We start from the raw sequence: 15,844 nt of genomic DNA, 5'->3' as shown, positions 1-15,844 counted from the left end.
TGCCTGGCCTACAACTCCCATGATCCCTAGCTAACAGGACCAGTGGTTGGGGAAGATGGGAATCGTAGTCCAAAACATCTGGAGGGCCGAAGTTTGGGACGCCTGGCCTACAACTCCCATGATCCCTAGCTAACAGGACCAGTGGTTGGGGAAGATGGGAATCGTAGTCCAAAACATCTGGAGGGCCGAAGTTTGGGGACGCCTGGCCTACAACTCCCATGATCCCTAGCTAACAGGACCAGTGGTTGGGGAAGATGGGAATCGTAGTCCAAAACATCTGGAGGGCCGAAGTTTGGGGTGCCTGGCCTACAACTCCCATGATCCCTAGCTAACAGGACCAGTGGTTGGGGAAGATGGGAATCGTAGTCCAAAACATCTGGAGGGCCGAAGTTTGGGGGTGCCTGGCCTACAACTCCCATGATCCCCAGCTAACAGGACCAGTGGTTGGGGAAGATGGGAATCGTAGTCCAAAACATCTGGAGGGCCGAAGTTTGGGGATGCCTGGCCTACAACTCCCATGATCCCCAGCTAACAGGACCAGTGGTTGGGGAAGATGGGAATCGTAGTCCAAAACATCTGGAGGGCCGAAGTTTGGGGTGCCTGGCCTACAACTCCCATGATCCCTAGCTAACAGGACCAGGGGTTGGGGAAGATGGGAATCGTAGTCCAAAACATCTGGAGGGCCGAAGTTTGGGGGTGCCTGGCCTACAACTCCCATGATCCCTAGCTAACAGGACCAGGGGTTGGGGAAGATGGGAAGCGTAGTCCTAAACATCTGGAGGGCCGAAGTTTGGGGGTGCCTGGCCTACAACTCCCATGATCCCTAGCTAACAGGACCAGTGGTTGGGGAAGATGGGAATCGTAGTCCAAAACATCTGGAGGGCCGAAGTTTGGGGACGCCTGGCCTACAACTCCCATGATCCCTAGCTAACAGGACCAGTGGTTGGGGAAGATGGGAATCGTAGTCCAAAACATCTGGAGGGCCGAAGTTTGGGACGCCTGGCCTACAACTCCCATGATCCCTAGCTAACAGGACCAGTGGTTGGGGAAGATGGGAATCGTAGTCCAAAACATCTGGAGGGCCGAAGTTTGGGGGCGCCTGGCCTACAACTCCCATGATCCCTAGCTAACAGGACCAGTGGTTGGGGAAGATGGGAATCGTAGTCCAAAACATCTGGAGGGCCGAAGTTTGGGGGTGCCTGGCCTACAACTCCCATGATCCCTAGCTAACAGGACCAGTGGTTGGGGAAGATGGGAATCGTAGTCCAAAACATCTGGAGGGCCGAAGTTTGGGGGTGCCTGGCCTACAACTCCCATGATCCCTAGCTAACAGGACCAGGGGTTGGGGAAGATGGGAATCGTAGTCCAAAACATCTGGAGGGCCGAAGTTTGGGGGTGCCTGGCCTACAACTCCCATGATCCCTAGCTAACAGGACCAGGGGTTGGGGAAGATGGGAATCGTAGTCCAAAACATCTGGAGGGCCGAAGTTTGGGGGTGCCTGGCCTACAACTCCCATGATCCCTAGCTAACAGGACCAGGGGTTGGGGAAGATGGGAAGCGTAGTCCAAAACATCTGGAGGGCCGAAGTTTGGGGGTGCCTGGCCTACAACTCCCATGATCCCTAGCTAACAGGACCAGGGGTTGGGGAAGATGGGAAGCGTAGTCCAAAACATCTGGAGGGCCGAAGTTTGGGGACGCCTGGCCTACAACTCCCATGATCCCTAGCTAACAGGACCAGTGGTTGGGGAAGATGGGAATCGTAGTCCAAAACATCTGGAGGGCCGAAGTTTGGGGACGCCTGGCCTACAACTCCCATGATCCCTAGCTAACAGGACCAGTGGTTGGGGAAGATGGGAATCGTAGTCCAAAACATCTGGAGGGCCGAAGTTTGGGGGTGCCTGGCCTACAACTCCCATGATCCCTAGCTAACAGGACCAGTGGTTGGGGAAGATGGGAATCGTAGTCCAAAACATCTGGAGGGCCGAAGTTTGGGGGTGCCTGGCCTACAACTCCCATGATCCCTAGCTAACAGGACCAGTGGTTGGGGAAGATGGGAATCGTAGTCCAAAACATCTGGAGGGCCGAAGTTTGGGGATGCCTGGCCTACAACTCCCATGATCCCTAGCTAAGAGGACCAGTGGTTGGGGAAGATGGGAATCGTAGTCCAAAACATCCGGAGGGCCGAAGTTTGGGGATGCCTGGCCTACAACTCCCATGATCCCTAGCTAAGAGGACCAGTGGTTGGGGAAGATGGGAATCGTAGTCCAAAACATCCGGAGGGCCGAAGTTTGGGGATGCCTGGCCTACAACTCCCATGATCCCTAGCTAACAGGACCAGTGGTTGGGGAAGATGGGAATCGTAGTCCAAAACATCCGGAGGGCCGAAGTTTGGGGGTGCCTGGCCTACAACTCCCATGATCCCTAGCTAACAGGACCAGTGGTTGGGGAAGATGGGAATCGTAGTCCAAAACATCCGGAGGGCCGAAGTTTGGGGGTGCCTGGCCTACAACTCCCATGATCCCTAGCTAACAGGACCAGTGGTTGGGGAAGATGGGAATCGTGGTCCAAAACATCCGGAGGGCCGAAGTTTGGGGGTGCCTGGCCTACAACTCCCATGATCCCTAGCTAACAGGACCAGTGGTTGGGGAAGATGGGAATCGTAGTCCAAAACATCCGGAGGGCCGAAGTTTGGGGATGCCTGGCCTACAACTCCCATGATCCCTAGCTAAGAGGACCAGTGGTTGGGGAAGATGGGAATCGTAGTCCAAAACATCTGGAGGGCCGAAGTTTGGGGATGCCTGGCCTACAACTCCCATGATCCCTAGCTAAGAGGACCAGTGGTTGGGGAAGATGGGAATCGTAGTCCAAAACATCCGGAGGGCCGAAGTTTGGGGATGCCTGGCCTACAACTCCCATGATCCCTAGCTAACAGGACCAGTGGTTGGGGAAGATGGGAATCGTAGTCCAAAACATCCGGAGGGCCGAAGTTTGGGGGTGCCTGGCCTACAACTCCCATGATCCCTAGCTAACAGGACCAGTGGTTGGGGAAGATGGGAATCGTGGTCCAAAACATCCGGAGGGCCGAAGTTTGGGGGTGCCTGGCCTACAACTCCCATGATCCCTAGCTAACAGGACCAGTGGTTGGGGAAGATGGGAATCGTAGTCCAAAACATCCGGAGGGCCGAAGTTTGGGGATGCCTGGCCTACAACTCCCATGATCCCTAGGTAACAGGACCAGTGGTTGGGGAAGATGGGAATCGTAGTCCAAAACATCCGGAGGGCCGAAGTTTGGGGATGCCTGGCCTACAACTCCCATGATCCCTAGGTAACAGGACCAGTGGTTGGGGAAGATGGGAATCGTAGTCCAAAACATCCGGAGGGCCGAAGTTTGGGGATGCCTGGCCTACAACTCCCATGATCCCTAGCTAACAGGACCAGTGGTTGGGGAAGATGGGAATCGTAGTCCAAAACATCCGGAGGGCCGAAGTTTGGGGATGCCTGGCCTACAACTCCCATGATCCCTAGCTAACAGGACCAGTGGTTGGGGAAGATGGGAATCGTAGTCCAAAACATCCGGAGGGCCGACGTTTGGGGATGCCTGGCCTACAACTCCCATGATCCCTAGCTAACAGGACCAGTGGTTGGGGAAGATGGGAATCGTAGTCCAAAACATCCGGAGGGCCGAAGTTTGGGGGTGCCTGGCCTACAACTCCCATGATCCCTAGCTAACAGGACCAGTGGTTGGGGAAGATGGGAATCGTAGTCCAAAACATCCGGAGGGCCGAAGTTTGGGGGTGCCTGGCCTACAACTCCCATGATCCCTAGCTAACAGGACCAGTGGTTGGGGAAGATGGGAATCGTAGTCCAAAACATCCGGAGGGCCGAAGTTTGGGGGTGCCTGGCCTACAACTCCCATGATCCCTAGCTAACAGGACCAGTGGTTGGGGAAGATGGGAATCGTAGTCCAAAACATCCGGAGGGCCGAAGTTTGGGGACGCCTGGCCTACAACTCCCATGATCCCTAGCTAACAGGACCAGTGGTTGGGGAAGATGGGAATCGTAGTCCAAAACATCCGGAGGGCCGAAGTTTGGGGACGCCTGGCCTACAACTCCCATGATCCCTAGCTAACAGGACCAGTGGTTGGGGAAGATGGGAATCGTAGTCCAAAACATCCGGAGGGCCGAAGTTTGGGGACGCCTGGCCTACAACTCCCATGATCCCTAGCTAAGAGGACCAGTGGTTGGGGAAGATGGGAATCGTAGTCCAAAACATCCGGAGGGCCGAAGTTTGGGGACGCCTGGCCTACAACTCCCATGATCCCTAGCTAAGAGGACCAGTGGTTGGGGAAGATGGGAATCGTAGTCCAAAACATCCGGAGGGCCGAAGTTTGGGGACGCCTGGCCTACAACTCCCATGATCCCTAGCTAAGAGGACCAGTGGTTGGGGAAGATGGGAATCGTAGTCCAAAACATCTGGAGGGCCGAAGTTTGGGGACGCCTGGCCTACAACTCCCATGATCCCTAGCTAAGAGGACCAGTGGTTGGGGAAGATGGGAATCGTAGTCCAAAACATCTGGAGGGCCGAAGTTTGGGGACGCCTGGCCTACAACTCCCATGATCCCTAGCTAAGAGGACCAGTGGTTGGGGAAGATGGGAATCGTAGTCCAAAACATCTGGAGGGCCGAAGTTTGGGGGTGCCTGGCCTACAACTCCCATGATCCCTAGCTAAGAGGACCAGTGGTTGGGGAAGATGGGAATCGTAGTCCAAAACATCCGGAGGGCCGAAGTTTGGGGGTGCCTGGCCTACAACTCCCATGATCCCTAGCTAACAGGACCAGTGGTTGGGGAAGATGGGAATCGTAGTCCAAAACATCCGGAGGGCCGAAGTTTGGGGGTGCCTGGCCTACAACTCCCATGATCCCTAGCTAACAGGACCAGTGGTTGGGGAAGATGGGAATCGTAGTCCAAAACATCCGGAGGGCCGAAGTTTGGGGGTGCCTGGCCTACAACTCCCATGATCCCTAGCTAACAGGACCAGTGGTTGGGGAAGATGGGAATCGTAGTCCAAAACATCCGGAGGGCCGAAGTTTGGGGGTGCCTGGCCTACAACTCCCATGATCCCTAGCTAACAGGACCAGTGGTTGGGGAAGATGGGAATCGTAGTCCAAAACATCCGGAGGGCCGAAGTTTGGGGGTGCCTGGCCTACAACTCCCATGATCCCTAGCTAACAGGACCAGTGGTTGGGGAAGATGGGAATCGTAGTCCAAAACATCCGGAGGGCCCAAGTTTGGGGGTGCCTGGCCTACAACTCCCATGATCCCTAGCTAACAGGACCAGTGGTTGGGGAAGATGGGAATCGTAGTCCAAAACATCCGGAGGGCCCAAGTTTGGGGGTGCCTGGCCTACAACTCCCATGATCCCTAGCTAACAGGACCAGTGGTTGGGGAAGATGGGAATCGTAGTCCAAAACATCCGGAGGGCCGAAGTTTGGGGATGCCTGGCCTACAACTCCCATGATCCCTAGCTAACAGGACCAGTGGTTGGGGAAGATGGGAATCGTAGTCCAAAACATCCGGAGGGCCAAAGTTTGGGGATGCCTGGCCTACAACTCCCATGATCCCTAGCTAACAGGACCAGTGGTTGGGGAAGATGGGAATCGTAGTCCAAAACATCTGGAGGGCCGAAGTTTGGGGACGCCTGGCCTACAACTCCCATGATCCCTAGCTAACAGGACCAGTGGTTGGGGAAGATGGGAATCGTAGTCCAAAACATCTGGAGGGCCGAAGTTTGGGGACGCCTGGCCTACAACTCCCATGATCCCTAGCTAACAGGACCAGTGGTTGGGGAAGATGGGAATCGTAGTCCAAAACATCTGGAGGGCCGAAGTTTGGGGACGCCGGGCCTACAACTCCCATGATCCCTAGCTAAGAGGACCAGTGGTTGGGGAAGATGGGAATCGTAGTCCAAAACATCTGGAGGGCCGAAGTTTGGGGACGCCGGGCCTACAACTCCCATGATCCCTAGCTAAGAGGACCAGTGGTTGGGGAAGATGGGAATCGTAGTCCAAAACATCTGGAGGGCCGAAGTTTGGGGACGCCTGGCCTACAACTCCCATGATCCCTAGCTAACAGGACCAGTGGTTGGGGAAGATGGGAATCGTAGTCCAAAACATCTGGAGGGCCGAAGTTTGGGGATGCCTGGCCTACAACTCCCATGATCCCTAGCTAACAGGACCAGTGGTTGGGGAAGATGGGAATCGTAGTCCAAAACATCTGGAGGGCCGAAGTTTGGGGATGCCTGGCCTACAACTCCCATGATCCCTAGCTAACAGGACCAGTGGTTGGGGAAGATGGGAATCGTAGTCCAAAACATCTGGAGGGCCGAAGTTTGGGGATGCCTGGCCTACAACTCCCATGATCCCTAGCTAACAGGACCAGTGGTTGGGGAAGATGGGAATCGTAGTCCAAAACATCTGGAGGGCCGAAGTTTGGGGATGCCTGGCCTACAACTCCCATGATCCCTAGCTAACAGGACCAGTGGTTGGGGAAGATGGGAATCGTAGTCCAAAACATCTGGAGGGCCGAAGTTTGGGGGTGCCTGGCCTACAACTCCCATGATCCCTAGCTAACAGGACCAGTGGTTGGGGAAGATGGGAATCGTAGTCCAAAACATCTGGAGGGCCGAAGTTTGGGGGTGCCTGGCCTACAACTCCCATGATCCCTAGCTAACAGGACCAGTGGTTGGGGAAGATGGGAATCGTAGTCCAAAACATCTGGAGGGCCGAAGTTTGGGGGTGCCTGGCCTACAACTCCCATGATCCCTAGCTAACAGGACCAGTGGTTGGGGAAGATGGGAATCGTAGTCCAAAACATCTGGAGGGCCGAAGTTTGGGGATGCCTGGCCTACAACTCCCATGATCCCTAGCTAAGAGGACCAGTGGTTGGGGAAGATGGGAATCGTAGTCCAAAACATCTGGAGGGCCGAAGTTTGGGGATGCCTGGCCTACAACTCCCATGATCCCTAGCTAAGAGGACCAGTGGTTGGGGAAGATGGGAATCGTAGTCCAAAACATCCGGAGGGCCGAAGTTTGGGGGTGCCTGGCCTACAACTCCCATGATCCCTAGCTAACAGGACCAGTGGTTGGGGAAGATGGGAATCGTAGTCCAAAACATCCGGAGGGCCGAAGTTTGGGGGTGCCTGGCCTACAACTCCCATGATCCCTAGCTAACAGGACCAGTGGTTGGGGAAGATGGGAATCGTAGTCCAAAACATCCGGAGGGCCGAAGTTTGGGGGTGCCTGGCCTACAACTCCCATGATCCCTAGGTAACAGGACCAGTGGTTGGGGAAGATGGGAATCGTAGTCCAAAACATCCGGAGGGCCGAAGTTTGGGGATGCCTGGCCTACAACTCCCATGATCCCTAGGTAACAGGACCAGTGGTTGGGGAAGATGGGAATCGTAGTCCAAAACATCCGGAGGGCCGAAGTTTGGGGATGCCTGGCCTACAACTCCCATGATCCCTAGCTAACAGGACCAGTGGTTGGGGAAGATGGGAATCGTAGTCCAAAACATCCGGAGGGCCGAAGTTTGGGGATGCCTGGCCTACAACTCCCATGATCCCTAGCTAACAGGACCAGTGGTTGGGGAAGATGGGAATCGTAGTCCAAAACATCTGGAGGGCCGAAGTTTGGGGGTGCCTGGCCTACAACTCCCATGATCCCTAGCTAACAGGACCAGTGGTTGGGGAAGATGGGAATCGTAGTCCAAAACATCCGGAGGGCCGAAGTTTGGGGATGCCTGGCCTACAACTCCCATGATCCCTAGCTAACAGGACCAGTGGTTGGGGAAGATGGGAATCGTAGTCCAAAACATCCGGAGGGCCGAAGTTTGGGGGTGCCTGGCCTACAACTCCCATGATCCCTAGCTAACAGGACCAGTGGTTGGGGAAGATGGGAATCGTAGTCCAAAACATCCGGAGGGCCGAAGTTTGGGGGTGCCTGGCCTACAACTCCCATGATCCCTAGCTAACAGGACCAGTGGTTGGGGAAGATGGGAATCGTAGTCCAAAACATCCGGAGGGCCGAAGTTTGGGGATGCCTGGCCTACAACTCCCATGATCCCTAGCTAACAGGACCAGTGGTTGGGGAAGATGGGAATCGTAGTCCAAAACATCCGGAGGGCCGAAGTTTGGGGACGCCTGGCCTACAACTCCCATGATCCCTAGCTAAGAGGACCAGTGGTTGGGGAAGATGGGAATCGTAGTCCAAAACATCCGGAGGGCCGAAGTTTGGGGACGCCTGGCCTACAACTCCCATGATCCCTAGCTAAGAGGACCAGTGGTTGGGGAAGATGGGAATCGTAGTCCAAAACATCCGGAGGGCCGAAGTTTGGGGACGCCTGGCCTACAACTCCCATGATCCCTAGCTAAGAGGACCAGTGGTTGGGGAAGATGGGAATCGTAGTCCAAAACATCTGGAGGGCCGAAGTTTGGGGACGCCTGGCCTACAACTCCCATGATCCCTAGCTAACAGGACCAGTGGTTGGGGAAGATGGGAATCGTAGTCCAAAACATCCGGAGGGCCCAAGTTTGGGGGTGCCTGGCCTACAACTCCCATGATCCCTAGCTAACAGGACCAGTGGTTGGGGAAGATGGGAATCGTAGTCCAAAACATCCGGAGGGCCGAAGTTTGGGGACGCCTGGCCTACAACTCCCATGATCCCTAGCTAAGAGGACCAGTGGTTGGGGAAGATGGGAATCGTAGTCCAAAACATCTGGAGGGCCGAAGTTTGGGGGTGCCTGGCCTACAACTCCCATGATCCCTAGCTAACAGGACCAGTGGTTGGGGAAGATGGGAATCGTAGTCCAAAACATCCGGAGGGCCCAAGTTTGGGGGTGCCTGGCCTACAACTCCCATGATCCCTAGCTAACAGGACCAGTGGTTGGGGAAGATGGGAATCGTAGTCCAAAACATCCGGAGGGCCCAAGTTTGGGGGTGCCTGGCCTACAACTCCCATGATCCCTAGCTAACAGGACCAGTGGTTGGGGAAGATGGGAATCGTAGTCCAAAACATCCGGAGGGCCGAAGTTTGGGGATGCCTGGCCTACAACTCCCATGATCCCTAGCTAACAGGACCAGTGGTTGGGGAAGATGGGAATCGTAGTCCAAAACATCCGGAGGGCCAAAGTTTGGGGATGCCTGGCCTACAACTCCCATGATCCCTAGCTAACAGGACCAGTGGTTGGGGAAGATGGGAATCGTAGTCCAAAACATCCGGAGGGCCGAAGTTTGGGGACGCCTGGCCTACAACTCCCATGATCCCTAGCTAACAGGACCAGTGGTTGGGGAAGATGGGAATCGTAGTCCAAAACATCCGGAGGGCCGAAGTTTGGGGACGCCTGGCCTACAACTCCCATGATCCCTAGCTAAGAGGACCAGTGGTTGGGGAAGATGGGAATCGTAGTCCAAAACATCTGGAGGGCCGAAGTTTGGGGACGCCGGGCCTACAACTCCCATGATCCCTAGCTAAGAGGACCAGTGGTTGGGGAAGATGGGAATCGTAGTCCAAAACATCTGGAGGGCCGAAGTTTGGGGACGCCTGGCCTACAACTCCCATGATCCCTAGCTAAGAGGACCAGTGGTTGGGGAAGATGGGAATCGTAGTCCAAAACATCTGGAGGGCCGAAGTTTGGGGACGCCTGGCCTACAACTCCCATGATCCCTAGCTAAGAGGACCAGTGGTTGGGGAAGATGGGAATCGTAGTCCAAAACATCTGGAGGGCCGAAGTTTGGGGACGCCTGGCCTACAACTCCCATGATCCCTAGCTAACAGGACCAGTGGTTGGGGAAGATGGGAATCGTAGTCCAAAACATCTGGAGGGCCGAAGTTTGGGGATGCCTGGCCTACAACTCCCATGATCCCTAGCTAACAGGACCAGTGGTTGGGGAAGATGGGAATCGTAGTCCAAAACATCTGGAGGGCCGAAGTTTGGGGATGCCTGGCCTACAACTCCCATGATCCCTAGCTAACAGGACCAGTGGTTGGGGAAGATGGGAATCGTAGTCCAAAACATCTGGAGGGCCGAAGTTTGGGGATGCCTGGCCTACAACTCCCATGATCCCTAGCTAACAGGACCAGTGGTTGGGGAAGATGGGAATCGTAGTCCAAAACATCTGGAGGGCCGAAGTTTGGGGGTGCCTGGCCTACAACTCCCATGATCCCTAGCTAACAGGACCAGTGGTTGGGGAAGATGGGAATCGTAGTCCAAAACATCCGGAGGGCCCAAGTTTGGGGGTGCCTGGCCTACAACTCCCATGATCCCTAGCTAACAGGACCAGTGGTTGGGGAAGATGGGAATCGTAGTCCAAAACATCCGGAGGGCCGAAGTTTGGGGATGCCTGGCCTACAACTCCCATGATCCCTAGCTAACAGGACCAGTGGTTGGGGAAGATGGGAATCGTAGTCCAAAACATCCGGAGGGCCAAAGTTTGGGGATGCCTGGCCTACAACTCCCATGATCCCTAGCTAACAGGACCAGTGGTTGGGGAAGATGGGAATCGTAGTCCAAAACATCTGGAGGGCCGAAGTTTGGGGATGCCTGGCCTACAACTCCCATGATCCCTAGCTAACAGGACCAGTGGTTGGGGAAGATGGGAATCGTAGTCCAAAACATCTGGAGGGCCGAAGTTTGGGGGTGCCTGCGCTAAATAAAACCGCTGGCCTTTTGCCAAGGAAAGGTTTTTTTTCGCATGGGCCTACCTGCACCAGCAGACGGCGGCGACCACCAGAGCTGCGATTCCCGCGGCCGTACATACGACAATCATCCCTGCAGAGACGCACAGGCGGAAAAGTTTGTAGAGAGGAGGAAGGAAGGAAGGAAGGAAGGAAGGAAGGAAGGAAGGAAGGAAGGAAGGGGGGAAGAAAACAGCAGTTAACCTCCTTGGACGACGCACGGCCGAAGCTTCATCAAGTTATGTTTTATTGCAATTCTGTGGGTGTCAGCCGCCCTGAGCCCGGTTTTTGACTGGGGAGGGCGGGGTATAAATAAAAATTTATTATTATTATTATTAAATAAAATTTTATGATTTTGTTTTCTTCATCAGCATTTTTTTATTTATAGGTTTTTTAAAAAAAAAAATCTCTATTAATTCATATTAAAATCCGTACACACAAAAAAAAGAAACACACATTTCGTTTGTAAAATAATAAGTAAAATAACTTCCAAACTTTAACACATCATAGAATCCTTGGTAGCAAATCCCACTGCCGAACAGCTCTTACTGTCAGGAAGTTCTTCCTAATCATAGAATCCCAGAGTTGGAAGAGACCACGAGGGCCATCCAGTCCAACCCCCTGCCGAGCAGGAAACACCATCAAAGCATTCTTGACATATGCCTGTCAAGCCTCTGCTTAAAGACCTCCAAAGGAGGAGACTCCACCACACTCCTTGGTAGCAAATCCCACTGCCGAACAGCTCTTACTGTCAGGAAGTTCTTCCTAATCATAGAATCCCAGAGTTGGAAGAGACCACGAGGGCCATCCAGTCCAACCCCCTGTCAAGCAGGAAACACCATCAAAGCATTCTGGACATATGCCTGTCAAGCCTCTGCTTAAAGACCTCCAAAGAAGGAGACTCCGCCACACTCCTTGGCAGCAAATCCCACTGCCGAACAGCTCTTACCGTCAGGAAGTTCTTCCTAATGTTTAGGTGGAATCTTCTTTCTTGTAGTTTGAATCATAGAATCATAGAGTCAGAAGAGACCACAAGGGACATCCAGTCCAACCCCCTGCCAAGCAGGAAACACCATCAAAGCACCCAAAGGGTGCTCATCAATGGCTCCTCCTCATCCTGGAGAGAAGTGACTAGTGGGAGGAACCACAGGGTTCTGTCTTGGGCCCAGTCTTGTTCAACATCTTGATCAATGACTTGGATGATGGGCTTGAGGGCATCCTGAGCAGGTTTGCAGACGACACCAAATTGGGAGGGGTGGCTAATACCCCAGAGGACAGGATCACACCTCAAAATGACCTTAACAGATTAGACAACTGGGCCAAAGCAAACAAGATGAATTTGAACAAGGAGAAATGTAAAGTACTACTAAAAAATGAAAGGCACAAATACAGGATGGGGGACACCTGGCTTGAGAGCAGTACATGTGAAAAGGATCTAGGAGTCTTGGTAGACCACAAACTTGACATGAGTCAGCAGTGTGATGCAGCAGCTCAAAAAGCCAATGCAATTCTGGGCTGCATCAAGAGGAGTATAGCATCTAGATCTAGGGAAGGAATAGGACCACTGTATTCTGCTCTGGTCAGACCTCACCTGGAGTACTGTGTCCAGTTCTGGGCACCACAGTTCAAGAAGGATCCTGACAAGCTGGAACGTGTCCAGAAGAGGGCAACCCAAATGGTCAAAGGCCTGGAAACGATGCCTTATGAGGAACAGCTTAGGGAGCTGGGTATGTTTAGCCTGGAGAAGAGAAGGTTAAGGGGTGATGTGATAGCCATGTTCAAATATATAAAAGGATGTCATATAAAGGAGGGAGAAAGGTTGTTTTCTGCTGCTCCAGAGAAGCGGACACGGAGCAATGGATTCAAACGTCAAGAAAGAAGATTCCACCTCAACATGAGGAAGAACTTCCTGACAGTAAGAGCTGTTCGGCAGTGGGATTTGCTGCCGAGGAGTGTGGTGGAGTCTCCTTCTTTGGAGGTCTTGAAGCAGAGGCTCGACAGGCATATGTCAAGAATGCTTGGACGGTGTTTCCTGCTTGGCAGGGGGTTGGACTGGATGGCCCTTGGGGTCTCTTCCAACTCTAGGATTCTATGATTAGGAAGAACTTCCTGACAGTAAGAGCTGTTCGACAGTGGGATTTGCTGCCGAGGAGTGTGGTGGAGTCTCCTTCTTTGGAGGTCTTGAAGCAAAGGCTCGACAGGCATATGTCAAGAATGCTTGGATGGTGTTTCCTGCTTGGCAGGGGGTTGGACTGGATGGCCCTTGTGGTCTCTTCCAACTCTATGATTCTATGATTAGGAAGAACTTCCTGACAGTAAGAGCTGTTCGGCAGTGGGATTTGCTGCCAAGGAGTGTGGTGGAGTCTCCTTCTTTGGAGGTCTTTAAGCAGAGGCTTGACAGGCATATGTCAAGAATGCTTTGATGGTGTTTCCTGCTTGGCAGGGGGTTGGACTGGATGGCCCTTGGGGTCTCTTCCAACTCTAGGATTCTATGATTAAGATAATGTCTCCATAGTGGCTGCTGCGACCGAGATGTTAACAAAGGATATTGTTAACAAAGGATATAAGCTGAGACCCTACCAAGTCAAACCCATCTTTATTTGTTATTCCTCTTATCCACCTCCGGTGGTGAGTCAAGCGCTCCAGACGTTCCGCACGTATTGGGTCCAAAACTCTGTGGCGGGAGGGGGAGGCCCCCCCCTAAAAAGTGGGAAAAACTATTTGCCTCTCTGCTGTGCGTTCGAAATTTGGATCGATATAGCCTTCCATTGTTATATTATATTCTGCCATATTTGGAATAATAATAATAATAATAATAATAATAATAATAATAATTTATTATTTATACCCCACCCATCTGGCCGGGTTCCCCCTGCCACTCTGGGCGGCTTCCAACAAAATACAGAAATCAAACATTAAAAGCTTCCCTAAACAGGGCTGCCTTGAGATGCCGTCTAAAGCATAGCTGCCAAGTAGCCCGTTTTCCCCGGGAAACCCCCGTTTTTACTGCGTCCCAGATGGACACAGAATTGACCTGTGTCTCCATGGACAGCTGTGAGTCCAGAATGACTCCCAGGCTGGGCACCTGGTCCTTCAGGGGCAGAGTTACCCCGGTCGTACCCCATATCACTTCGTCTCCCGTTCTTCTCCGTTATTTTCTCCTGCCGGCGGCCATTTTTTCCCCTTTCCGATTTGCCCTTCTATGGGCACGAAAACGGCCAGCTTCAAAAGCCGCACCTACGCAGGTCCGGAAGTGCATAGGCGTGACTTCCGGCGGCGGCGGCCATTTTGGGTGCCCATAGATGGGCGGAGCGACACCGGAAGTTGCGTCGGCGCACTTCCCGACATGCGTACAAGCGACGTTTGAAGCCGCCGGCGGCCATTTTGGGTGCCCATAGAAGGGCAAAGCGACGTCGACGCAACTTCCGGTGTCACACGGCTGCCGGTCCCGGATTCTGCAGTCCGGGACTTGGAAGGTAAGGTCTAAAAGTCTGGTAATTGTCGTTCTCTTTGACCTCTGGTGGGAGGGCGTTCCTCAGGGCGGGTGCCACCACCGAGAAGGCCCTCCGCCTGGTTCCCCGTAACTTGGCTTCTCGCAACGAGGGAACCGCCAGAAGGCCCTCGGCGCTGGACCTCAGTGTCCGGGCAGAACGATGGGGGTGGAGACGCTCCTTCAGTACTTCCTGACAGTAAGAGCTGTTCGGCAGTGGCATTTGCTGCCAAGGAGTGTGGTGGAGTCTCCTTCTTTGGAGGTCTTTAACGATGGGGGTGGAGACGCTCCTTCAGGTATACCGGACCGAGGCCGTTAAGGGCTTTAAAGGTCAGCGCCAACACTTTGAATTGGGCTCGGAAACGTACTGGGAGCCAATGTAGGTCTTTCAGGACCGGTGTTATGTGGTCTCGGCGGCCGCTCCCAGTCCCGCATTCTGGATTAGTTGTAGTTTCCGGGTCACCTTCAAAGGTAGCCCCACGTAGAGCGCATTGCAGTAGTCCAAGCGGGAGATAACTAGAGCATGCACCACTCTGGTGAGACAGTCCGCAGGCAGGTAGGGACTCATCCTGCGTCCCAGATGGACACAGAATTGACCTGCGTCTCCATGGACAGCTGTGAGTCCAGCATGACTCCCAGGCTGGGCACCTGGTCCTTCAGGGGCAGAGTTACCCCGTTCAGGACCAGGGAGTCCCCCACGCCCGCCCGCCTCCTGTCCCCCACAAACAGTACCTCTGCCTTGCCAGGATTCAACCTCAATCTGTTGGCCGCCATCCACCCAGTTGCCTTGCCGAACCGCTGGCTTACCCAGTATGAGAGCGTCATTCGACGAGAGCGGCTTTCCCACTGGAGTCCTTTGGATGGCCTCTGGGCGAAGGGAAGGTGTTGCAAGAGGACGTCCCGCCTGCCCCTTTGGGGAGGACTCGGACTTCGGCGCACCGATCCTGCGGTGCTTGCCCACGGGGGCCGGGCTTCCTGCGTCAGGCAAAAAAAAAAACACGTCCACAACGGTCGGGGTCAGGGCGAAAGGTTAATGCATGCAGAAGGACGGCCCCACTGGCCCCCCTGGACGGTCTCACCCTGTTTAAGGAGCTTCATTCAAGATGGGCGGAGTGGAAAGTGGTCCACAGGATAGACTTACCATCCCGCTGAGCATCATCCTGTTCGGACAGCACCTCGGCCACTAAATCAACTTCTTCCTCTAGGTTGGGAGCGCTGGGTGGCCCTAAGGAGGAAGACGGAAGGTATCCAAAGAAAAGTTACCAGCAGGTTATTTCATACAATTTATGGGCCAAAGAACTGCTTAGAATGAACCCTCACAGGGGTTGACGGATAACTACCAGTCAAAGATTCCACCTCAACATTGACAGTGGGAGCTGTTCGGCGGTGGAGTCTGCTGCCGGGGAGTGTGGCGGAGTCTCCTAATAGAATCATAGAATCGTAGAGAAGATTCCACCTCAACATTAGGAAGAACTTCCTGACAGTGAGAGCTGTTCGGCAGTGGGATTTGCTGCCAAGGAGTGTGGTGGAGTCTCCTTCTTTGGAGGTCTTTGGGCGGAGGCTTGACAGGCATGTGTCGGGAGTGCTTTGATGGTGTTTCCTGCTTGGCGGGGGGTTGGAC

The 15,844-nt window shown here is 53.9% G+C and overlaps 1 protein-coding gene across 1 annotated transcript in view; it reads right to left on the bottom strand.

Annotated features, from left to right (window-relative positions):
• The window catches only part of NPDC1 (neural proliferation, differentiation and control 1), a 43,329-nt gene that overhangs the window by 14,134 nt on the left and 13,351 nt on the right, over positions 1 to 15,844 (bottom strand). The window contains exons 3-5 of the mRNA XM_088665433.1: positions 15,365 to 15,448; positions 15,031 to 15,198; positions 10,761 to 10,827 (exon numbers count right to left, since the gene is read on the bottom strand). Coding sequence (XP_088521559.1) covers positions 10,761 to 10,827; positions 15,031 to 15,198; positions 15,365 to 15,448 — 319 coding nt within the window. The remainder of the gene's footprint in view (positions 1 to 10,760; positions 10,828 to 15,030; positions 15,199 to 15,364; positions 15,449 to 15,844) is intronic.

This window comes from Zootoca vivipara, chromosome Z2 (assembly GCF_965207765.1).
Source record: "Zootoca vivipara chromosome Z2, rZooViv2.hap1.1, whole genome shotgun sequence".
NCBI lineage: Eukaryota > Metazoa > Chordata > Lepidosauria > Squamata > Lacertidae > Zootoca > Zootoca vivipara.
The sequence above is the reverse complement of the archived record's forward strand: the minus strand, read 5'-3'. Positions and strand labels throughout refer to the sequence as shown.